At 47.2% G+C, this 25,332-nt stretch overlaps 1 protein-coding gene across 9 annotated transcripts in view; it reads left to right on the top strand.

Annotated features, from left to right (window-relative positions):
• The window catches only part of MYBPC1 (myosin binding protein C1), a 125,161-nt gene that overhangs the window by 55,588 nt on the left and 44,241 nt on the right, over positions 1 to 25,332 (top strand). For all 9 annotated transcript variants that reach the window (XM_088467847.1, XM_088467846.1, XM_088467844.1 and 6 more), the window contains 8 exons: positions 1,235 to 1,286; positions 2,497 to 2,553; positions 17,125 to 17,288; positions 18,480 to 18,612; positions 19,594 to 19,718; positions 21,182 to 21,287; positions 21,469 to 21,635; positions 22,439 to 22,601. In XM_088467847.1, the coding sequence (XP_088323973.1) occupies positions 1,235 to 1,286; positions 2,497 to 2,553; positions 17,125 to 17,288; positions 18,480 to 18,612; positions 19,594 to 19,718; positions 21,182 to 21,287; positions 21,469 to 21,635; positions 22,439 to 22,601 (967 nt within the window). The remainder of the gene's footprint in view (positions 1 to 1,234; positions 1,287 to 2,496; positions 2,554 to 17,124; positions 17,289 to 18,479; positions 18,613 to 19,593; positions 19,719 to 21,181; positions 21,288 to 21,468; positions 21,636 to 22,438; positions 22,602 to 25,332) is intronic.

Raw genomic sequence — 25,332 nt, 5'->3', positions numbered from 1 at the left:
CGTCTGCTAAGCGTAGCACACATAGGGGCTGATTCTAAGTCAGATGGATCTCTTACCATGCACTCAATTGGCAAGTATTTGAACACAGTGTGTGCGCAGAAGCAAATTTATGCATTTTGCTTAAGTCCGTCCTATTTTGAGTTGGACGCAAATTGCCCAGTTCTGTCTTTCCATGGTAAAGGGCTTTTCCGGGCATAAACTGGGTGGTGGTAAAACCATCACACGTTACCACCTTGACTTGTGGGAGTGTCATTGGAGTATCATAGTCATGTATAAAAAGCTCTGGGCCTGATTCAGAGCCGAACGCTCTGACCAGAACGCTCGCTCTGAATCAGGGCCCTCCTCCCTAAAAATGGAGCGGCCTCTTGGACGCTCGCATTGCTGTGGGTTAGCACCCACAGCTTATGTGAGTGTCCATGATGATGGTCGCGATGGTCAAGACCATCGCGACCATCGGGCTTGCGACGAGACCGCTGCCGCAAGCCCTGGAGTGATTTTGGCTCTATCAGAGCCAAAATCACTCCCACTGACATCACTACTGATGTCAGTGGGGCCGGACTCAGACGGTAGGCGTTCCCATGGGAACGCCTCCGTCTGGCATCCACGCCCCCGGCACGCCCACCAAAGGGGGCGTGCTGTCAGTCACCATCGACAGTACGCCCCCTTTGGTGCAAGACCCCGAGCGACGTATTCCTCGTCGCTCACCGGGTCTCGCGCATGCGCACGACGGAGCTCCCTCCGTCATGCGCATGCGCATTCGGCCAACATCGACCCGCTTGCGAGCGTCCTTCGCTCGCAAGCGGGTCTGAATCTGGCCCTCTGTGTGATTATGAGTTGTGCGTATAGGAAAAAGAAGACTGTTTCTGATGGATCTGGCCTAGGGCTGGTTGGTGCAAGTGCAGATAATAATGATGATGGTTGCGGCAGCTGGCATAGAATCAATGGACGGCACTGGTTTTCTGCTTATACATGCATAATCACAAAAAATTGTTGAATGAATTCTTGCATTAGCATAAAGAAGTACTACAAGCTTCCGCGGCTGCCCGCAACTGCAGCCACATTGTGGGCATCTGAGAATCAGCCCCATAATATACACTGGTTTAAGGCTTTTTTCTATGGTTCTCATATATTTTCTTTTATGTTTGAAAGTTACTTTTCTCTAACACCAAACATGGGTAATTGTGAAAAAAAAAATACATGTACCCATTAATATGATTGTTTGTCATCTATGTAGCTGCCCCAGATGCTTCCCAAGCTATTGACATCAGATCTGCATTCAAGAGAAGGTAAGTCCTTGTAGGAGATTGTAAGGTTGTCTAATCAGATAGTCATGTGAATACAAAGTATAGTTTATCAAGATATGCAATATACATTATGAGTGACATCTCAGCAAGGAACTAAAGAAGGCAAGTGTTTTCTATGATATTTAAGTGTTATCATAATTTACATATGATTTAGTATTAATGTGCTACTTTTATAATAACCAATGTACATCCCAAGTATAATTATACAGATTATTTTACTAAGGCTTTTACTTTCATCTAACCACACAATAGACCTTTCCTGTTATCCACACACACTATGAAGAGGTAGATTTGATTTAAAAGAACATCTTATTTAGGGACAAGATTCTTTGCTATTACTGTATATAACATCCTATTGGTTTATCCCTGGTACACACTAATACAATGCTCCCTGTTTATAATGTTGTCTTAAGTACAGGTCAAAACTGGTGTTATGGCTCAGGTAGTGTTCCACAAAAAGGTGAACTATAATATAATTAGTATAAATGCATGTTTGGGCTGAGCAAATACCTGATAGTAAGAGTGTTTTAAAAGTGCAGGACCTGACAATCCTTCCATTAAGTCAACTATAACCCAGATCCAGGTAGAATAATTTGGGAGCTCTCTATATACTAAGCTTGAGTTTGTTGAGCAGATCAAGAATTTATTTATTTTTGAGTGTGGAATTGTACAGACAGCACTGTTTATCAATGGAATGTGTATAAATGATAGAAGAAACACATCCACAAAAGCTTATTGTTTCTTTTCTCATTGAGGTGTCGTAGACACGTTGTTGTGGTGATTTTCCTCACTTCTGTTTGTGCTTTGAAACCACAAACCAGGATAATGCTTTCTCCATGCTGATTACATGTAAAAAACATTATCTTGAAAGGCCACAACATATTAAGGCTTATTTAATAACATGGTGCAAAGAGCAGTGATGATTTGTAACAAATAGGAAATCGGATATTAGATTTCAACTGTCTAGAATCTAATATCTGGTTGCTATGGGTTACAGCATATGTGTTCTATGTTCCTTTTTTATTGAATAAACCTTTTTGTGCTTGTTTTCAACAGTAACAGAGATGTGAAATTATTGTCAAATATGCATCTTGGCATAACATCTCTATGTGACCATATGGATGATGTTCTTAATGAGTGTTGTGAATCTTTCTCCTGAAAAAAAGAATTGATATTTTTATATTAATCACAGTGGTGAAGGACAAGAAGATGCAGGAGAACTTGACTTTAGTGGTCTCCTGAAACGTAGGTGAGGTATAAAGTGGTGCAGTGTACACTGATGACAATAATACAGATGATACATTGCAAGGTTTCAGTCCACAGTTTGACAATCTTCCCCTTCTGATTTCCTTTCCTGATTTCCCTCCCTGACATATCCTTTCCTGAGACATCTCTTCCAGAGATTTACCTCCCTGAGACATCCCTTCCTGAGATTTCCCTCCCTGAGACATCCCTTCCTGAGATTTCCCTTCCTGAGACATCCCTTCCTGAGACATCCCTTCCTGAGTTTTCTCTCCATGACATATCCCTTCCTGAGATATCCCTTCCTGAGATTTCCCTCCCTGAGATTTCCCTGCCTGAGATATCCCTTCCTGAGATTTCCCTCAATGAGATTTCCCTCCCTGAGACATCCCTTCCTGAGTTTTCCCTCCCTGAGACATCCCTCCCTGAGACATCCCTTCCTGAGACATCCCTTCCTGAGATTTCCCTTCCTGAGATTTCCCTTCCTGAGACATCCCTTCCTGAGTTTTCTCTCCATGACATATCCCTAGCCTGAGATTTCCCTCCCTGAAATTTCCCTCCCTGAGATTTCCCTTCCTGAGATTTCCCTCCCTAACATATCCTTTCCTGAGACATCCCATCCTGAGTTTTTCACCCTGACATATCCCTTCCTGAGACATTCCTTCCTGGGTTTTCCCTCCCTGAGATTTCCCTCCCTGAGACATCCCTTCCTGAGATTTCCCTCCCTGAGATATCCCTTCCTGAGATTTCCCTCCCTGAGGCATCCCTCCTTGAGATTTTCCTCCATGAGATATCCCTTCCTCAGACATCCCTTCCTGAGATTTCCCTCCCTGAGATTTCCCTGCCTGAGATATCCCTTCCTGAGATTTCCCTCCCTGAGACATCCCTTCCTGAGTTTTCCCTCCCTGAGACATCCCTTCCTGAGATTTCCCTCCCTGAGATATCCCTTCCTGAGTTTTCCCTTCCTGACATTTCCCTTCCAGAGATTTCCCTCCCTGAGTTATCCCTTCCTGAGATATCCCTTCCTGAGATTTCCCTCCCTGAGTTATCCCTTCCTGAGATATCCCTTCCTGACATTTCCCTTCCTGAGACATCCCTTCCTGAGTTTTCCCTCCCTGAGATATCCCTTCCTGAGACATCCCTTCCTGAGTTTTCACTCCCTGAGATATCCCTTCCTGAGACATCCCTTCCTGAGTTTTCCCTCCCTGAGATATCCCTTCCTGAGACATCCCTTCCTGAGTTTTCCCTCCCTGAGATATCCCTTCCTGAGACATCCCTTCCTGAGACATCCCTTCCTGAGTTTTCCCTTCCTGAGACATTTATTCCTGTGATCTCCCATTTGTAACCATTACATTATTATGTCATATGTAACTATAAGTTTCATTATTACTTGAATCTTAAATGCATGAACATTAGTGGGTGATTATACTAATCCAGCTGTGCCTGATCTGTTTGGAATTTATTTACTAATTTCTGAATTTGTGTATACAAATTGGTACTAAGCATTTTTTGAACAACCAATATAATTAAAGTATTACCAGAAAATGAATCATAAATCCTGGCCTGTTAAATGTATTTTTTCATTTTTAATAAGATAGAGTCTAGAGTAGTGGTTGTGGCATTAGTGTTTCATTATCACTTGGTAAATGCATCATCCAGCTTCAGGAATATCCTCTGATTATTTCACTTATAACTTACTGGAAAGATGGAATTCATGTTGCTTTATTTAAAGGGGCTACTAATAATGTTTACAAATAGTGATGTAGATAGTAATCTTAAAAATAATGTTAACAAAATTCTGGTTCAGCCATGGTATGGGAATATTTATATATATATATATATATATATATATATATATATATAATATGAGATATGGTAAGAACTTACCCTTGTTATCTCTATTTCTACGAAGTCCATAGGGTTCCACAGGATACCTTGGGGTATAGGTGTGACGTCAGTCGCTGGGCACCATAGAGTTAAGCTTTTCAGCCTCCCAGGATGCACTAGGGTCCCCCTCCTATACCCCGCCCCCGAGCCAAGGCACCTCAGTTAGTTATCAAGCCATAGGCCGGAGGAGGAGAAGGAAGAGAGAGAAAAAAAGATCTGGACACATACAAGAATCACATTCTCACCAGAGGGAGACGGAAAACCGGTGACCAGAGCAAAGCCCATCTGCAGCACAGGTGCGACAGGGCGGGAGTCCTGTGGAACCCTATGGACTTCGTAGAAATAGAGATAACAAGGGTAAGTTCTTACCATATCTCATATTTTCTACTTCAGGGTCCATAGGGTATCCACAGGATACCTTGGGGATGTCCCAAAGCAGTATCCTTTAAGGGTGGGGACGCTCCTGTGCAGAAAGGAGAATCCGCCGCCCGAAGGAAGCATCCTGAGAGGCGAAGGTGTCAAACCTGTAATACCTCACAAAGGTATGGACAGAGGACCACGTAGCAGCCTTGCAGATCTGAACTGCCGAGGCACCACGTCGAGCTGCCCACGAAGGACCCACAGACCTAGTGGAATGAGCCTTCAGAGAAGGTGGGACCGGTAGGCCTTCATGAAGATAAGCTTCAGAAATAGCCATACGGATCCAGGCTGCCAAAGTTTGCTTTGAAGCAGGCCAACCCTTTTTACGGAAGCCATAGAGGACAAACAAAGCGTCCGACTTCCTAAACGAAGAAGTGCGGTCAACATAAGTCCTTAAGGCCCGCACAACATCCAAAGAGGCCTCACCCACGGAAAGACCCGGTGAGTTAAAGGCCGGAACAACTATTTCCTCGTTAACATGAAACTGGGAAACAACTTTGGGAAGAAACTCGGGCCGAGTGCGGAGCACTGCCCTGTTCCCATGAAAAACCAAGAAAGGGGGTCTACAAGAAAGAGCCCCTAACTCAGAAACACGTCTGGCCGAAGCAATGGCCAGAAGGAAAACAGTCTTAGCTGTTAGCCATTTAATATCCACTGAGCCCAGTGGTTCAAACGGCGGTCCTTGGAGAGCCCTCAGGACCACAGCCAAATCCCAAGGCGCCACAGGTGGAACAAAGGGCGGCTGAATACGGAGAACACCTTGCATAAAGGTGCGCACATCCAGGATTGTAGCAATCCTACGGTGGAACCAGACAGATAGGGCCGAAACCTGTACCTTCAAAGAAGCAAGGCGAAGCCCATGATCTAGTCCCGCTTGCAGGAAGGCGAGAATCCGAGACAGACGAAACTCCCGCGGTGAATAACCTCTCGGTCGACACCACTGGAAGAACGTACGCCACACGCGATGGTATATCCTCGCGGAAGACGGTTTCCGAGCTCGTAACATGGTACGCACCACAGAGCTGGAAAACCCCCGGGACCTCAGCATGGCCGTCTCAACAGCCACGCCGTCAAAGACAGCCGAGTCAGGTCCGGGTGAAGGCAAGGACCCTGAGACAGAAGGTCCGGTCGTAGCGGCAACCGCAGAGGACTGTCCACGGACAGACCCTGAAGGTCTGAGAACCAGTGCCATCTGGGCCAAGCGGGAGCTATCAACAGGAGCGTCCCTCCTTCCTGTTTGAATTTCCGGATTACCCGTGGAAGAAGGGAGACCGGAGGGAACAGGTATGCGAACCGGAACGTCCACCGGACAGACAGAGCATCCACCAGAGACGCCCCTTCGTCTCTTGTGCGAGACCCGTACACCGGCAACTTGTTGTTGTGCCGGGACGCCATGAGGTCGATTTCTGGAAGACCCCACCTGTCCACCAGTAGTTGAAAAACGTCCGGGTGCAGGGACCATTCCCCTGGATGAACGTCCTGGCGACTTAGAAAGTCCGCCTCCCAATTTAGCACTCCCGGGATGAAGACCGCTGATATGGCCGGAAGATTACGCTCCGCCCAAACCAGGATCCGAGAGACCTCTACGAGAGCCGCCCGACTGCGAGTTCCTCCTTGCCTGTTTATGTAGGCCACGGTGGTAGCGTTGTCCGACTGGACCTGCACCGGGTGACCCTGGAGAAATCGCTGTGCCTGCAGGAGAGCATTGAAGACCGCACGGAGTTCCAAGATATTTATTGGAAGCTCCGCTTCTGTCGGCGTCCACCTGCCCTGGAACAAGTGTGGACCCGAAACTGCTCCCCAGCCCCGAAGACTGGCGTCCGTTGTCAACAGGACCCAATTTGGAACCCAGAACGGACGTCCCTTGTTGAGGTGGGTCGTCTGTAACCACCACGCAAGGGACAGGCGAACCTCCGGGGTGAGCACAATCGTCTGGGACTTCAGAGACTGAGGCAGCCCGTTCCACTTGGACAGGATCAGGTGCTGCAGAGGTCTGGAGTGAAACTGGGCGTATTCCACCATGTCGAACACCGACACCATGGAGCCCAGTAACCTCATCGCCGAGTGTAAGGACTCCCGGCAGCTGTGCAGGCAACTGCGCACCCTTGACTGTAAAGCAGAGATCTTGTCCTCCGTCACGAAGATCCTTTGCTGTCCCGAGTCCAATAAGGCTCCAAGATGCAGAATCGTCCGAGACGGGATTAGAGTGGACTTCTGCCAGTTGATTAGCCAGCCGTGCCGTTGCAGCAGTGCAATGGTCAGGTCCAAGTGGCGTAACAGGAGCTCTGGAGATCCTGCCACCAATAACAGGTCGTCCAAATACGGCAACATGCGGACTCCCTGCAGCCGCAGAGAAGCCGCCATGACCGCCATCACCTTGGTGAAAACACGTGGTGCTGTTGCCAGGCCAAAAGGTAACGCCCGAAACTGGAAGTGGTCGCTGCGGATTGCAAACCTGAAGAACTGTTGATGGCGCAAAAGAATAGGGACATGCAGGTAAGCGTCCTGTATGTCCAATGACACCATGTAGTCCCCAGGTTCCAGCGCCAGAATGATGGACCGTAGGGTCTCCATCCGAAACTTCGAGACCCGCAAAGACTTGTTGAGTACTTTGAGGTTGAGAATCGGACGATATGACCCATTGGGTTTCTGTACCAAAAATAGATTTGAATAGAAACCCTGGCCCCTCTGGGAGAATGGAACAGGCACTATAACTCCAGCCTGGAGCATAGTGTGCAATACCTTCCGCAGCTCCGTAGCCTTGTTCCGGTCTGATGGTAGACCCGTGGTGAAGAAGCGAGCCGGGGGTCTGTGCCGGAAGGAGAGGGCGTATCCGTGGGAAACCACCTCCAGAACCCAAGTGTCTGTCGTAGTGGTCGACCAACACTGGGCGAACTGTAGCAGGCGGCCTCCCACCCTGGGATCCCCCAAAGGGAGGCCCGGACCGTCAGGCCGCAGGCTTGTCATCTGGCTTGGGGGCCGGACGTCTGGTACTCCATGCCTGCTTCCGGGGCTTGACTGATTTCTTAGGGCCAGCCTATCGAGGAAACGACTGTGGTTTGGGCCTGCCCTGGGCCCTAGATGACCGAAAGGACGATGGTCCAGAACCAGAAGGAGCAGCGGCCGACGGGAGACAAGCAGATTTGGCTGCCGCCAGCGTGGCCACAATCTTATCCAGATCCGGACCGAAGAGAACTTCTCCGGTAAACGGCAACGCTTCCAGACCTTTCTTGGAATCTGCGTCCGCCTTCCAGGATCGCAGCCACAAGGTGCGACGAGCAGCTACCGCTGCTGAAGAAATTCTAGACACCAGAGTACTAATGTCTAGAGCCGCCTCGTTGATGTAGGTGGCCGAATCACGGAGATTGCCAATCAACTCCGCCTGTTCGGCCGGACAGTCGGATTCAAAAGAAGCCTCTAATGAATCCGCCCAGCGCTCCATCGCCCTGGCAACCCAGCAAATGGCCATAGCCGGCCGTGCTGCCCCCCCTGCAAGGGAATAAGCGGACTTCAGGCAGATTTCTACCTTGCGGTCCGTAGCATCCTTAAGGGAGGACATGGATGGCATCGGCAATGTGGCACTACGGACAAGACGGGTCACGTGAGAATCCACCTGTGGAGGGGATTCCCACTTAGCAAAATAATTATCCGCGAACGAATAAGCCACCGCCAGGCGTCTCTGCGGCTGGTATCTTTTGCCAGGTTGTTTCCACGCCTCCTCTAAATGGTCCACCAACTGACCCGAAAGAGGAAAGACTGTGGCATCGCCCTTCACATCTTTGAAAAAGGCATACTTAGATTTAGCCGCTGGGGGAACTTCGTCCTCAATCACCAAGGCTGTGCGGACCGCCCGAATAAGTCCAGGAATATATACTTTGGACTTAGCATCAGCGTCCTTAGTATGGAGAGGTTCCTGATCGTAAGGATCCAGAATCTCCCCATCATCAGACGTCCCTTCGTCATCCTCATAAGGAGCGGACAGAGACGCCACCGGCCTTTTATGAGGCCGCATCACAGACTCCCCTTGCAACACATCCGACAAGTGCTGTACAGAACTCGTCAGGGAGTTAACCCACGCTGGCTCCTGAGAACCCGGGAGCGGGGAAATAGGGAGACTGTGGGGTACCACCAATTGTCGTGGGAACCCCTGCGTGGGTGACGACACCACAGACTGCTGGGACAAACCCATCGGAGTAAACGCGGGCTGCGGAGCTAACTGGCCCACTAAAGCTGTTAACGCCTGAGCGAAACAAGCCCAGGGCGGCTCCTGTACCGGTGCTGTAACCGTAATAGGCCGCGCCATGGACAAACACTGCCGGCAAAGGCCCTCCGCGCTACCCTCCCCCTCCGCTAACGGTACTTTGCACGTGGTACACTGTAGCCGGAGGGGAAAATCACTTTCAGACATGATGGCACCACGTATGTGACCTCTCTCACCAATTAAGTATTAAATAGGCGAGAGACCACCCTGCAGCACCGCACCGCAAGGGCTTTAGCAGAAAGAACAGGGACAGTAATAAAGCTGACAGTTTAGAGAAGAAAAGTTACAGGCAGCGCTAGCACAGTCACATACAATGCAGAGAAATAACAATTCCTGCACTAACAGCGCTGATCACTCAACTACACAGACACAGGGCCTGGTAGGACACAGCGCTGCATACACAGACCTGAGCCACAGCGGAGGAGAGGTATGCGGGGGGACCCAGACCACGATGCTTCCGTCCAGCGCTTCCAGCAGCGTTCACCATGCGTTCTGGAGAAGATGGCCGCCGAGGAGCAGAGAGGAGGCTAGCCTGGGGGAGGAGCGCTGCCACAGGACCAGTCGGCAGCATGCAGAGAGGGCTGTGTGCAGCGGGGGAGGCGCCGGCTGTGAGACAGGGAAGGCGCGCTCCCCTGGCATGCATTTAACCCCTGGGACGCCGCAGCGCTACCGCTCTGCTGCGGTCCGCTGTCCCAGGGGGTAGTGGAAAGCGCAGGTTGGTCGCCTGGCTCCACGCTGCAGCCAGTCCCCAGGGAGCCCCCTGCCTAGGGACTTAGGACCATGTGACCAGCGGGGACCCACCGCGGGACCCCGCTGCTTACCTTTGTCCCCCTTGGATCCGGCCATGGTCCGGAACATCTGGGGTCACCGCTAGCTGTGACCCCAGATGCTCACCGGCATCCCCGGATCGGTACCGGCGTTCTGGTACCGGCGGGGGTGTAGGGAAGACAGCATGGACGTCAGGACTGACTGTCCATGCTGTACATCCAGATGTGCAGCCACAGCTGCACTGAAGAAAGCTTCAGGGGCTCTTCTAGCCCCCACTCCGACAGGTGCACCCGACGCCGGCCGGGCACCAAACTAAACTGAGGTGCCTTGGCTCGGGGGCGGGGTATAGGAGGGGGACCCTAGTGCATCCTGGGAGGCTGAAAAGCTTAACTCTATGGTGCCCAGCGACTGACGTCACACCTATACCCCAAGGTATCCTGTGGATACCCTATGGACCCTGAAGTAGAAATATACATTTTGTGATTGTTACATAATGTATTGTTGTAGTTGGTCAGTTTCTATTTGACATCACTTGTGCTAATACATGTTGAGTGTTTTACAGAAACACAAATATCTCAGATATATAACAATTTAGCACAATGATTTTTTGTTTGACATGTAGTGGATGTTTCACAAAATGAGTATGGGCTTATTTACTCTAACAAGAAGAAATTATGTGCTGTAATCTATACCAACCAATCAGGTGTCAGCTTTTACCAGTTTAGTAAAGTCAGAATAATGGAAGCTGACATCTCTGCGGTTCCTATAGGTTAAGTATATCATAGTATCATATTATTAAATAAGACCCATAAGTGCCGATTTACTTCTCCTGTGTATATGAAAAGTGGGATAACTGAATGATTTGTTTGATGGACAAATCATTGTGGCTCCCTATACCCTTCATGCACACAATCATTTAATCACACACAGAAAAGCTAGTGTGTCTGCATGTGCAAAAGCCATCCTGCAAAATGCAAAGTATCTCCAGGACCACATTGTAATAGATGAGTCGGTCATCCAGGTCTAAATATTTTATAGCTAAAACACCATCATTTCTACAGAGTGATTGCTCAGTGCAGAAGACTAGTGAGGCTTATTATACGGTATGTGGGACTGATTCATTAAGGATTGCTATTGCGATCACAGCTCCGTAATCGCACGCAGGTCTGCTGCGAAAATATGATAATGTATGCAATCGCAATGCCGTTCGACTGCCAGCATAGAGACGCACATTGCCTCCCACTACCACTATATCCGTAATACCTTGCAAACCTCCATAAACATCGGTAACAGAGTACCATCGGCGCCTCACGCAGAATTACAGCAGCCCTGACCTTACTTAGGAATTGCTAACCTCGTAGCATGCAGTAAGTACTCAAGCTGCGTATGCAATCGCACTGGCTAATTTATGCATGCCCATACAATGGCGTTCAAACGGACGGGCACGCCTGTATATCGCCGACCACCCCCCAGTCACCACCCCCAAATGCTCACTGTCTGTCAATAACTCTGTGATGGTTCTCCGTGGTCTGTTTGATTGCAGTGCGATCGCATTGGTGCCTTCACACACGCGCACTGTGATGCATGCGCAGTGGGAAGCAGTTGGGAAGCCGATGGATGGAATCCCGACCGTCAGCTTCCCTACTGTCTAATCCCGGCAAGGGTTAAATGACAGGCGTCGCAGTCCCGACGCCTGTCATTTTCCTTACACCGGGAGCCCGACACCCGGCTTACCGATCGAATGTAAGCCGGTTGCCAGGCACGGACAGTCGCGGGGGGGAGGGTTAGGTTTAAGGTTCCTGGGGGGGACTTAGGTTTAGGCTAGGGGAAGGGGAAGTTAGGGTTAGGCACCCCTGGGGGGAGGTTAGGGTTAGGCACCCCCCCGGGGGAATTAGGTTTAGGCAGCGGAGAAGGGGGGGTTAGGTTTAGGCACTTAGAGGGGGGATTAAGGTTAGGCACTTGGGGGGAGTTTAGGGTTAGGCACCCCTAAGGGAGGGTTAGGGTCAGGGGGTAGAATAGGTTAGTCAATACTTACCTTCGACGATCGGGATTTTCACTGCTGTCGGGATGCCGCTGTCGGGATTTGAACCGCCGACCATGCAGCTAGTGGCGGATTGGAGCGATCGCCCCCCCCCCCCCCCCCTAGCACAGTCCGCCTGCACTGAACACCGTGTGCTTTCACGGCCCCTTATCCAGTTGTACCGCCGATGTGTGTCACTGTACTACACACACTGCTGGGCTGCTTTCCTGCCTACTCCCTGTCCCAGCAACAGTGTGACACACACACACACCGCTGGCTGTATGCGCTCCACTCCCGTTTCATTAGGCGGGTTAAATGCCCGACTATAGCGGGGACAGGGTGAGGCAGGAGAGCAGCCGGGGACCAGCAGTGTAGTACAGGGAGAGCTGGAGTCACTCTCGGCCCTGGGGGACTCCTCTGTGGCTGCGCGGTGTACCATCATGCCGTGTAACGTCACACACTGCTGCCACAACCAACGCAGCCAACAGCAGCCAAACTGAGCCTCAGTTATGTGAAGGTAGCCCAGGAGATTGTGACAGGGCTGTCCTTCTGCTGTCTTGAAATCGGGGATAACCTGCTGACTGCTGCTGCTGCTAATCAAGGATGGGGTGTCCGTGTCCTGCAGCCTGAGTCTCAGTGCAGTGCCTCTGAAGAAGGTATGCTCCTACTGTGGGTGTATTGCCACTGAGTGACTATTTTAATAATTCTATGTATTGTTTAGTTAGTTGTACATGTGTATATAATATATATATATATTTTATATATTATGTATGTGTGTGTGTATATATATTATATATATATATGTGTGTGTGTGTGTGTGTATATTTATATATATATATATATATATAATATATATACACACACACATACAATATACACACACGCACACACTAGTATATGCCAGGCCACCTCAGTTATCCAACCTCATTCCGCCCTTTTCTGTCTACCCACTTTGTTCACTGCCCACCTCTGTTTCTTCCCCTTTGCTGCTCTGCCCCACCACCTCTGATCTAATATTCTCTTAGTATACTGTAGCTATTCTTTAGTACAGTGAGGTCCTTTTTATATTTGGAAAGATTTCACATTCATTACATCACTAAGTGATACGTAGCCTCTTTAGCAGTGGATATTCACAATTATGTTGTCATTAAGGGCCATTTTTCTTTAATTACCATATTATGGTCATGTTTCCCTTTGTTCATATGTAGATTCTCACACTATTGATTTAATTGGTAAGCATAGGAAGATTGCGGTTTTTCAAGGTAGGTGCTAGTCACGCCACCGCAACAATGACCACACTCTCTACATCACTAGTCACACCCCCATGGCGCTGGTCACATCCTCTGCAGCGGCACACAATGGGGGAGATGTATGAAGCCCAGAAGCGATGTATGATCGGGGGTCTGGGCGGTAAATGACAGGGGCGCTATACACCCCTGTCATTAGATAGCAGCGCCGATAGCCTGGGCCATGTACGAACGGTCAGATCGCCTGACCGTTCTGCCCGCTGTAGCTGTCGTTATTGACAGCTACAGCCTGGTGATGCCCTATCCCCACAGGGGCAGCTACCGGCTCCAGGCTGCACGCGGGGATCTCGCGATACTTGCGAGATCCCACACATGCTCAGTGGAGCCGGCCGGGACAGAGACACAGGGCATCAGCACTACACTAGGCGGCTGCGCTGTGGTCTCTAGCGGGTAGCGCCAGAGGGGAGAGTTAATGCTCCCCCTCTCCAGCCGATGAGATGTTCTTACAACTTATCGGTAGTGCTTCCTGCTTCGCCTCGGTAATGAGGCGAAGCAGGAAGCGATATAGCGGCACGTTAAGTGCCGCTATCATACATCTACCCCTATAGGCCTTATCTCTGTACACCCCCTCCTGGCAAATGCCAGATGGGCCGGTCTGGCCAATTTAACGGAAGGGGGGCCCAGGTGGCAGGAGCTTTGAAATTGTTGCCGCCCAACCGTCCGCAGCAGCCCTCAAGAATGACTGCTCTCATTCTAATCTAGCTCTAGTCGCAGGACAATGGGAGCTCACGGACCAGCAGCTGCTGCTGATTGGCTGCCGGTCCGCAAGCTCCTTTTGGCTCGTGTCCGGCGCCTATCGCCCCCCCTAAAAGAACAGTCTAGATCCACCCCTGCATGCGGCCGGCGGTAAATCATACTGACTCCTGCGAAGTACGCAACATTCGGCAAACTTGGTGTGCTTTTGCAGTTGCAATCCTTATTGAATCAGGCCCTGTGTTTTTTAAATATAAGCAAGCAACATCACACATTGTCAACAAATGTTCTCATGACAAGACACCTTTCAGTATACGTGACATGTGAGTGGGTTGACCAAAGCAGAACCACCTTTTCTGTTTAGAAATGACTAAAATCCTCCCAAACTATATCTCACACTATTAAAACCAAAGTCCTGCTACCACTGAGAATTATGGCCCTATTCAGACCCGGACGCTAAGAAGCGTTCTCTCGTAGCTGCTGATGGTTCGCATTGTGCGTATGGGTATGCATCGCAGTGCGCATGTGCGAACCGTAGCGAAAAATCGGAAGCGTACACTTGCCCAGCATAGACAGCCCAATGGGCATTTTAAGACAGGCTGGTTGGAGTCTGCATACACAAAGCATTTGCACGCCAAGACATAGTGGGCGTGTTTATGCCTTGCCGTGCGTTCGCCTGCCATGCCGTCACTTTGCCAAATTAGCATACGCTGGGAAAGAGCGTTCACATCTTGCGACCGAGTCTGAATCGAGCCCTTAGTTCAAGAGCTTACACTCTTAGGAAGTCTTCAGTGACTCCCTGACTGATCCAAAAATGCAATAACAGCTTACTTTAATCAGTAACAATAATCTGCCATAAATGTAGTGTTAAAAGCATAATTAACTGAAGTTTAATATAACAAAAAGTCACAATGCTAAATGAATAAAAAAAAGCTTATAACTGTTTGAAATATGAAAGCAAAACAACTTTGTTAACATAAGACAGGAATAAAACATAGGACAGCAAAAGCTTACTCATGTATTCTATTGTACAGTCTGCTGCTTTGTCAGGCTAATGGTATGGACAATTCATCAGTAGAAGACTGTTTCCTTACAAACTGACAATTTGCAAATAATAAAATACTTTTGCGATAATCACATATGAGTAGTGATATGCTATTATCTCAGAAGTATTTTACTTGTTTTCAATATACATAAATGGAAAACCAAATTATTGTAGTAGTGCCCCCATATAATGCCCCTGTAGTAGTGCCCCCGTAGTTATGCCCCCATATAATGCCACTGTAGAAGTGCCCCCGTAGTTATGCCCCTGTAGTAGTGCCCCCATAGTTATGCCCCTGTAGTAGTGCCCCCATAGTTATGCCCCTGTAGAAGTGCCCCCATAGTTATGCCCCTGTAGTAGTGCCCCCATATAAGGCCCCTGTAGTAGTGCCCCCATATAGGGCCCCTGTAGTAGTGCCCCCATATAATGCCCCTGTAGCAGTGCCCCAATATAATGCCCTTTTAGTAGTGCCCCCATATAGTGCCCCTGTAGTGCCGCTTGTACAAAGAAAAAAAAAACACTTACCTTAATCCCCGCTCCTGCATCCGCCGCCATCCTGTCCGCCCGGCTGCTCCTCGGTACTATGGGAGAGACGTCATGACGTCTCTCCCATAGTGCGCATGGGGAGAGCCGGAAGCTGGAGTTCAGAAGAGAACTCCAGCCTCCGGCTAACGCGGCACTGCATGGAAGGCGCCGGGCGCCCGCTGGTAATAACATCTCAGCGGACGTCCGGCTTAGAACCTCCCTGCGGCGCTGGGCTGGAGGACACTGGCGCCGCACCCGGCGCTAGTGACCTCCATTCCTGGGGGTAATGGACGGACAGCCGGGCATTCAATGATTAATATGCATGCCCGGTTGTCCGTCCATTACCCCCAGGAATTTAATTTTTACCCCATTTGGGGTAATTTACCCCTGTTCCCCGACCAGTGGTCTAGAGCAGTGGTTTTCAAACTCAGTCCTTGGGACCCAAAACAGTGCATGTTTTCCAGGTCTCCTCACAGATCGCAAGTGAAATAATTAGCTCCACCTGTGGATCTTTTAAAAAATGTGGATCTTTTAAAAATGTGTCAGTGAGTAATGAATACACCTGTGCTCCTGCTGGGTGACCTGGTAAACGTGACCTGTGCGAGGTCCTGAGGAGCGAGTTTGAGAACCAATGATCTAGGACACATTTTCTCGAACTCAGTCCTCAGGACCCCAAACAGTGCATGTTTTCCTGGTCTCCTCACAGAATTGCAAGTGAAATAATTAGTTCCACCTGTGGATCTTTTAAAATGTGTCAGTGAGTAATGAATGCACCTGTGCACCTGCTGGGTAACCTGCAATACATGAACTGTGTGGAGTCCTGAGAAATGAGTTTGAGAACCACTGATCTAGATAAGTGACTGGATTCCTCTCCATGTCTTACTGACTGCAAATTATCAGGACTGTTTTTATCTTAGATACTTCTGCACTGGGGAGGCGTAGGTCTTTTCACACCAAAGGGCTTTTGTATTAGCCTGCAAGATACTGTATAGGCACAGGCGCAATTCTGATGAGAATGCCTATATAGTCTGCCATTATTTTAAAGTGTCATTTAAAAGGCAAAACCAACCTTTTAAATGATTGCTGCTTTAAAAATATGGACAGACTCGCCGGAATCACGCCCATTTCTGCATCTCACAGGCTAATACACAAGTCCCCAAGTCTAAGGGGTCTATTTACTAAGCAGTGTTAGGAGACAGAGTGAAAAGTGATAAGAAAGTGATAAGGTGCCAACCAATCAGCTCCCAACTGTCATTTCACAGGCTGTGTTTGAAAAATGACAGTTGGGAGCTGATTGGCTGGCACCTTATCACTTTCTTATCACTTTTCACTCTGTCTCCTAACACTGCTTAATAAATAGACCCCTAAGTGATTTATCACACACATACAGAAATGAGGGTTCATACACTAATATTATGTTTTTTCACTGTCACTGAACCAGAACCAGAATTATCCAGAGGAAATCTGTGCAAACATGGAGAGACCATAAAAAGTCCATCCATATAGGGCCTTGGTTATTATAATCGAACCCATGACCCCATCGCTGGGGTCATGGGTTAGATGAATGCAATGACCCACAAACATCTGCAATCTCCTGTAAGCAAAGCTGTGATCTGTATCTCAGTATGATCTACCTCATTCTCTCCTGATATCAGAGAAGTGAAACCAGAAGAAGGTCCTGAGATAGACGTGTGGGAGATTCTGAAGGCTGCAAGTCCCAATGAGTATGAGAAGATTGCCTTTCAGTACGGGATCACCGACCTAAGGGGCATGCTGAAGAGACTGAAGCGCATGCGCAGGGAAGAGAAGAAGAGTGAAGGTATTTATTAGAGACAAATACATTAGTTTTATAGCAAGATCAAAGGGTTACTTGTATTGCTATATCACAGAGCCATTCTCTATCTGAAATATACTGCTACATGTAACATCGTTATTATTATGTTATTATATGTCATCCAGCAGCTGAACTTCTAAATGCTTATGAAGTGTAGAACTGTGTTATAAATTCTGAATTGCTATTGTATATATTGTATATATCTCCATGCAGTGCTGTACATAGGCACATTTACCATATCCAGCTTAGCTTACTGTCTGAGACACACAACGACAGAGGACCTCATTCAGAGTCGGTCGAAGCGGCTGCACGGTCGTACGCCACCGATGTTCGCTATACTGCGCATGTGTAAAGTTCGCAATGCGCGTGCGCACAGTAGCCGCTATGATCAGAAATTTCTCTCTCCTTGAACACAGCCAGATCGGTAGTTTGAGTGACAGAATGAGGCGTTTGTGGGTGGTAACAGGGGAAGGTGCTTGAAAACGGGGGAGTGGAGATCCGAACGCAGGCGTGCCTAATTATGCGAACAGCGTTTTATGGCAGTGCATACGGTTTATGGGAGTGCATAATTAACAAAGTAGCGTCATGGCACATGTGACATGGGAGGTTTTTACACTGACATGATTGTAGAGCTTAAGAGAGGGTATGGTCAACCTTAAGCTCTACGACCAGTTCCGATGGTTCGCGATGGTCTCGATTAATCCTTATATGCCCGGAGATGACGTGTAATGCGTACGAGAAGGGGGGCGTATTTTTTTGACTTCCGACCGCTTCCTCCCCTTGGTCAGCCAGCAACCGATCCGAACTTAGGGACGCAACTTGCGAGGGAATCATTTGCATATCCGGCCCCTTCTCCCGTGCGGCCGCTTCGACCGACTCTGAATGAGGTCCAGAGTGCTTTGTCCAATGTCACAGGGAACTGATACCTGTAAGTAAATCCATGTCAGCTCCTTGTCAGCAAGCCTTTCATTGTTATACAAACATGACAATTAACCACCGACCTACTCCTTGGTAACATCTATATTTATATAGTCCTAAATGGGCTTTACCTGAGATATAAGAAAGTAGAAACAAATTTGAAATACTGGCATTTAATTGCTTCAACTCAGATTTATGATATTTATATATTAAACAGTATATTGACCAAAATATTACTTTATTTTATCTGTGTCCAAGCATTTTCCAAGAAACTAGATCCTGCTTATCAGATTGACAAAGGAGGACGAGTGAGGTTTGTTGTTGAACTTGCTGATCCAACGGTTGAACTTAAATGGTATAAAAATGGTCAAGAAATCCGTCCAAGTACCAAGTAAGTAATAATAAATACTTTGATGAGTTTAACATCTTAAACAAATAAACTGCTTTTTAGAACAAATACTGTGTTTGTTAATACTTTATTTACTCAATACAAATCATTGTAAAGCTGGGTACACACCCAACCGAATATATCTGCAGATGATTGTTCATAAACACTGAATGGCCATCATCTGCAGGGGTGCCGAGAGGGTGGGGGAGCGGGTACTATTTACCCGGGCCCGGGCTTCCTGAGGGGCCCGGCTGGGGCCCAGGTCCAGTGCCGCCCCCCCCCCTTTCTCTCGCCTCCCTCCCTCAGAACAGCTGTGTGCTGGGCTGCAGTGGAGACTGCTCGAGGCTGCTGAGCAGCAGCCACAGTAGTCACCTATGCCTGTGGGGGTCACTGATCGCGCCCCCCCTGGCATTGCGCCGGACTGAGGGGCTGACAGTGTTGTTGTTTGGGATGTTTTGCTCAAGGGGGCGTGGCCACACCTCCCGCAATTAGGCCACACCCCTCTTCACCTGGGCCTGGCAGGGCTCTCTACGCCCCTGATCATCTGTTATCTGGCCGCAGGTCCCACTGGCCGGGGACATATTGTGCCCCCCTTCCTGTGGCCTCTGCTGCAAGTGTATACACAACATGATGCTCCACAGCCAATGCCCAATATATCTGCAGATATATTGGGCATTGGCTGTGGAGCACAGCCGACGTGATATGCCTCAGAGCGACGTCGTTCGCAGACATATCGCTGGTACACACTGGCCGACGCACACAAGATATATTGGCCGAATGTGTAGTGTGTACCGGCCTTAAGTGACTCATTCTACAGATTCACAGTGCTTGGGGACTGGTTTTGCCACCACTGCTGTAAACCACTGTAACTTGAAATAATTACAATTAGGCTTAGCTATATGTAAAACTCAGCATTCACCATGCATCATGTGTGAGTTCAATAATGAAATATATAAATGACATTGATTTTTTTATTTAATACAGGTATATATTTGAGCATAAAGGAAATCAGAGGATATTATTTATTAATAACTGTACATTAGCAGATGACGCTGCTTACCAAGTGTGTGCAGGAGATGAAAAATGCTCTACAGAGCTCTTTGTCAGAGGTTGGTACGCACTATTGTTTTACTGCAGGTCATACTAGGCCAGTGATGTCCGTGTATTTGTGTGATAATGACCATATACTGTACATGTGACAAGTATGTGCTTGTAGACTGAAATCTGTTAATAAATTATGTCGTACAGTAGAGCATATAGAGATTATTGTGAGTGGTGGGGGCCATAGAAAGACTTAGGGGGAGATGTGTCAAACCTTTGACAGATATAAAGTGGATAAGTTGCCCAAAGCAATCAATCGTCTTCTAACTGTCATTCATCTAGCACAGTCTTTGAAATGACAGTTAGATGCTGATTGGTTTCTCTGGGGACCTACTCCACTTTATCTCTCTGCAAGACTTGATACACCTCCCCTTTAGAGGACCACACCTAGCCTGTGGACTTCCAGTTGTACAGCCCTGTGATAGACAAAACATAGAGACTTAAGGGCCTATGTATCAAGCTGATTTTTACATAAAATTATGCAGAAACTGCAGTTTCTGCATAATTTTATGTATCGATCCTATGTACTAATTAGCACAATGCAGAAATCACAGAAATCTCTGGCAAACTGCTAATCAGCACTGCAGATCACAATCCCCATTATTATCAATGGGGACTATGGATCTGACCCCTATGTACTAATCTCCAAAAAGCAAAGCTTTTCAGAGTTTAGCCCCTGTAGTTTACACCATCTTCAGGGAAATCTTTCACTTCTGTGAAAGACTTCTCCTAAATGCCGGGATGTAACTCGCGGGGACAGCATTTACCGCAACCGCTGTCCATGCGAGTTCCCGGTAGTACATAGCCAGGATATTTTTATTTAAAAATTTAAATATCCTCGGTAAGTTGTACGGTTAATAATCGTGGCAGCACTGCGCTTATTAATACATAGACCCCTTATTCTGGCTGATGCACGGTGAAAACTACGCCAGTTTGTGTAGCATAAATTGAGAACAGTTACAATTGTGAGAGCCATATTATATACAAAATGATGATGATAGTCACCCATATTAGCAAACCACTTCTGATTGGCTGATTGCAAAGGCACTGCTGTCACAGATAGGCGCTCTCTATGCTGCTTGTGCGCATATTACATTTCTGTGTGTGTGTTTCAATTTCAAGAAACTTTTCTTTTGTACACAAGATGGAAAGTTATGTCTGATGTTTTAGTATTGGAGAGGATGTTTAAATTCTATTGAAACCTAAGAGTGAGTCTATTTCATAAGCAAAATAAATAGTTAGGTTATAGTTAGTTATAATTGTTTTGAGCGTGACTGTAACTAAAGGGCTCGCAATGGAGTCATTTAATTATTGCTATAATCAGGCACAAGTCCCGTGGGTGCCCATTATTTCTGCTCTCTCCCTCCTGAGGTATAAAGAATTCACTCCAGTTATTATGGGATGCTCTAGAACAGAGCATCTCAGGTCAGCGCTGATTTCTAAATGATATTTTCTTTGTACAATATGACAGAGCCACCGGTGCTGGTTACAAAGGAGTTGGAAAATGTCAGTACATACTGCGGGGAAAGAGTGGAAATGGAGTGCGAGGTGTCTGATGAAGAAGCAAATGTGAAATGGTAAATGATTTTGTCCTCTCATGACTTAATAGCCGGTGCTAAATACACAGATGGTTTATATTGTCAATGAGCCATGTTATTTATCATAGTGTGATCTATAAGATTTATTCATATGGACATTTATATTTCTTATATTTTATAGATTTATAATTGTTGCATAAGTTATTTCTGTTTTTTCCAGGTTCAAAAACGGTGTGGAGATTACAAATGAGCCACGCACACGGTACAGACTGAAGGTAGACGGGAAGAAGCACACGCTTATAATAGATGAGGCAGACAGAGGAGATTCAGCAACCTATTCGGTGATGACCACGGGAGGGCAGTCAGCGGCACAGCTCCAAGTGGATTGTAAGTGCTTTTCTCAGCGGCTTCAGTACTTATCTGCTATCTAATAGTACATCATTAGGATGTTAGAGTTTTACTGTATATCTTACATGTAGTGTACCAAATAGAAATGGATGCTAATGATGCTAAGTAATATAGTTAAAGTAAGCCGGTGTGGTATAAGAGATACAGTAGACAGTAATTAGACAATGTCTAGATAGATACCAGATGTTAGACAGGGAATAGTCAGACAGGGAAAAAAGTTAGACACAAACAAAAGTCAGACACACTAAAGTTAGACATGTAAAAAGTTCGACGGGTACAGAAGGTCGACAAGGTCAAAAGTTCGACATGAAAATGGTCGACACAAAATTTTTGTTGTTGTTGTTGTTTTTTAGCCCTAATCTTCACCCTAACCCTCCCCTTGGTGCCTAACCCTTCCTCCTGGTGCTTAACCCTAACTGTCTGTGTAAGTGCCTAACCCTAACTGTGGGGGTAAGTGCCTAACCCTAAACCTAACCCTAATCCTAAAAAAATAAATACAAAAAATGTGTTGACCATTTTTGTGTCGATCTTTTTCATGTCGAACTTTTGATCCTGTCGATCTTTTGTACCTGTCAAACTTTTGACATGTCTAACTTTAGTATGTCTGACTTTTGTCTGTGTCGAACTTTTAACCTTGTCTAACTATTAACTGTCTAACATCTGGTGTCTATCTAGACATTGTCTAACTACTTACTGTCTATCTATAGTCCGAAACCCAAAGTAAGCATTGCCTGATGTGGTCACTTCTACTGCTACTACTTATTTGTATGTTTTCATTAAAGTGCGGCCCCTGAAGATACTACAACCCCTAACTGATATGACTGTGAATCTTGGCAAGGAAATCAGTTTGAAGTGTGAAATTTCTGAGCATGTGCCAGGAAGATGGTACAGGAATGGGCAGCTCCTTCATGGTGGTGATCACATAAAGTTATTTCATAAGGGAAGGTAAGAACGCTCCAACAGCTCTGAATGTTTTCATTTATTTTATCATTGTAATATTTAGCTGCAATAGAGTATTCACTCTCCCACAGATCTGATCTTCCAGATCGGTCATATTTTTAATCTAAGATCTTGTTTAGTGTGTGCTCAATGTAAGACGGTGACAATTTAAAACAGTCACTAAAAACCATTATAGTTGCCCATGCAGCAGTCCAGTTTTCTCCTGGTCGTAGGCTCTGATGATACGCACATTGCGATCAGCCTATATTGCTGTGAATTTGTTTTTGTAAATGTGTGTTACAGTAGTTTACATTAATTTAAATTTAATATGCGTCCAATGCAAAGGAAATATAATTGCTTCTAGCACACAAAAACAGTCAGATCTGTGTCTAGCTTTAGCTGTGTATATATCTCCAACCTCCACTACGTACAGTAGCTGCTCACTCCGATCAATAGATAATGTCATAATACATTGAACTTACCTAGAGAAGTTACTTGTAATAGGTGTGTTATGACTAGGGGTGAGCAGGTTCGGATATCTGATATCCGAACCCCCCCGAGCCTCCCGATCCGAGGCCGATCTGAGTCAGGCTCGACTTTTCCCGCCTGACTCGGATCTGAAATCGAGGCAAAATGTCATCATCCCGCCTTCCGGGTCTCGTGGGTTTTGGATCCTATATAAGGTACCCGCGTCGGCGCCATTTTCTCACTCGGCTGTGGACAGTGAAGAGGGAGGGTGGGAGTTAGGGCTGGCTGGGCTGTGTAGTGTAGTGTAGTGCAGTGTTGTGTTGTGCTGCTGTTGTCCATAGGGGCTGTGTCCACTACTTCAAAGTCCATAGGGGCTGGCTGTGTTGTGCTGTGCTGCTGTTGTTAATAGGGGCTGTGTCCACTACTTCAAAGTCCATAGGGGCTGGCTGGACTGTGTTGTGCAGTCAGTTGTCCATAGGGGCTGTGTCCACTCCAAAGTCCTGTGCAGTGTCCCAGTCCTAAAGGGGTGCTGTAGTGTTGTCCAGGGGGTGTTCTGTCCATCAGGGATGCTTCCCCCAAGTGCAAAAAAATAAATATTTTTTCTGTGTTTGTGAATTGTGTGCACTGTGGCTGCACGTGCATCAACAAAGGAGCAGCGCCAAGCGTGCGCCTGTGTCCCATAAGTAAAGGGCCAGCTGGCTTGTCCGTTAAAGGGTGCTGTAACCCCCAAAGTACACTCCAAACAAAATAAAAAAATATTTTCTGTGTTTGTGAATTGTGTACACTGTGGCTGCACGTGCATCAACAAAGGAGCAATTGCCAAGCGTGTGCCTATGTCCCATAAGTAAAGGGCCGGCTGGCTCATTTCTTAAAGCGTGGTGTAACCCACAAAGTGCACTAGTCTCCAACAAAAATAAAAAAATATTTTCTGTGTTTGTGTGCGCCTTAGCCGCACGTATATATCAAATCAATATAACATAAATGGAGGACCAAACTTTCTCCGATAAAAATAAAATAGGGAAAGATCAAGAACTACTTCCTCCTAGTGCTGAAGCTGCTGCCACTAGTCATGACATACACGATAACATGCCATCAACGTCGTCTGCCAAGGCCGATGCCCAATGTCATAGTAGAGGGCACATACAATCCCAAATGACAAAGTTCAGAAAAATGACCTTAAAAAAAACATTTAAATCATCTGAGGAGAAACGTAAACTTGCCAATATGCCATTTATGACACGGAGTGGCAAGGAACGGCTAAGGTCTTTCCCTATATTCATGACTAGTGGTTCAGCTTCACATGACGATGGAAGCCCTCCTCCCACTAAAAAAATCAAATGAGTTAAGCTGGCAAAAGCACAGCGAAGAACTGTGCGTTCTAAGAAGATATCACAAATCCCCAAGGAGAGTCCAAGTGTGGTGGCGGTTGCGATGCCTGACCTTCCCAGCACTGGACGGGAAGAGGTGGCTCTTTCCACCATTTGCACGCCCCCTGCAAGTGCTGAAAGGAGCACCCACAGTCCACTTGCTGATATGCAAATTAAAGATGTCACTGTTGAAGTACAACAGGATGAGGATACTGGTGTAGCTGGCGCTGAGGAGGAAGTTGGCGAGGAGGATTCTGATGGTGATGTGGTTTGTTTAAATCAGGCTCCGGGGGAGACAGTTGTTGTCCGTGGGATGAAAAAGCCCATCATGGTCATGCCTGGGCAGAAGACCAAACATTCCACCTCTTTGGTCTGGCAATATTTCTATTCAAATCCGGACAACAACTGTCTTGCCATATGTACCATATGTAAAGGTGAAATAAGTACGGGTAGGGACGTTAACCACCTAGGAACATCCTCCCTTATACGGCACCTGCAGCGCGTTCATAAAAAGTTACTGTCAAGTTCAGAAACTTTGGCTAAGACCGTAAGCAGTCCAGGGACACCTAAATCCCGTTGTCCTGTTGTATCCAAGTGCCTGCAAACCACACCGTCAACTCCCTCCTCGTCAATTTCCTCCTTAGTCAGGATCGGAAGTAGTCATGCAGGCCATGTCTCTGGCATGACTGACTCTCCTATCCGGGATTCCTCCGGAGGATCCTGCATTGCTACGCCTACTGCTGCTGCTGTTGCTGCTGATGGGAGTCGTTCATCATTCCAGAGAGGAAGTAGGAACGCCACTACTTTTACTAAACAATTGACCCTCCAACAGCCCCTAGCGAGGAGGATGAAGTACGACAGCAGTCATCCTGAAGCAAAATGTATAACTGAGGCCTTGACTG

Source organism: Taudactylus pleione, unplaced genomic scaffold (genome assembly GCF_031769625.1).
Source record: "Taudactylus pleione unplaced genomic scaffold, aTauple2 ptg000077l, whole genome shotgun sequence".
In the NCBI taxonomy this organism is placed as follows: Eukaryota; Metazoa; Chordata; class Amphibia; order Anura; family Myobatrachidae; genus Taudactylus; species Taudactylus pleione.
Note: the sequence above shows the minus strand (reverse complement) of the source record. Positions and strands in the feature narration are given on the sequence as shown.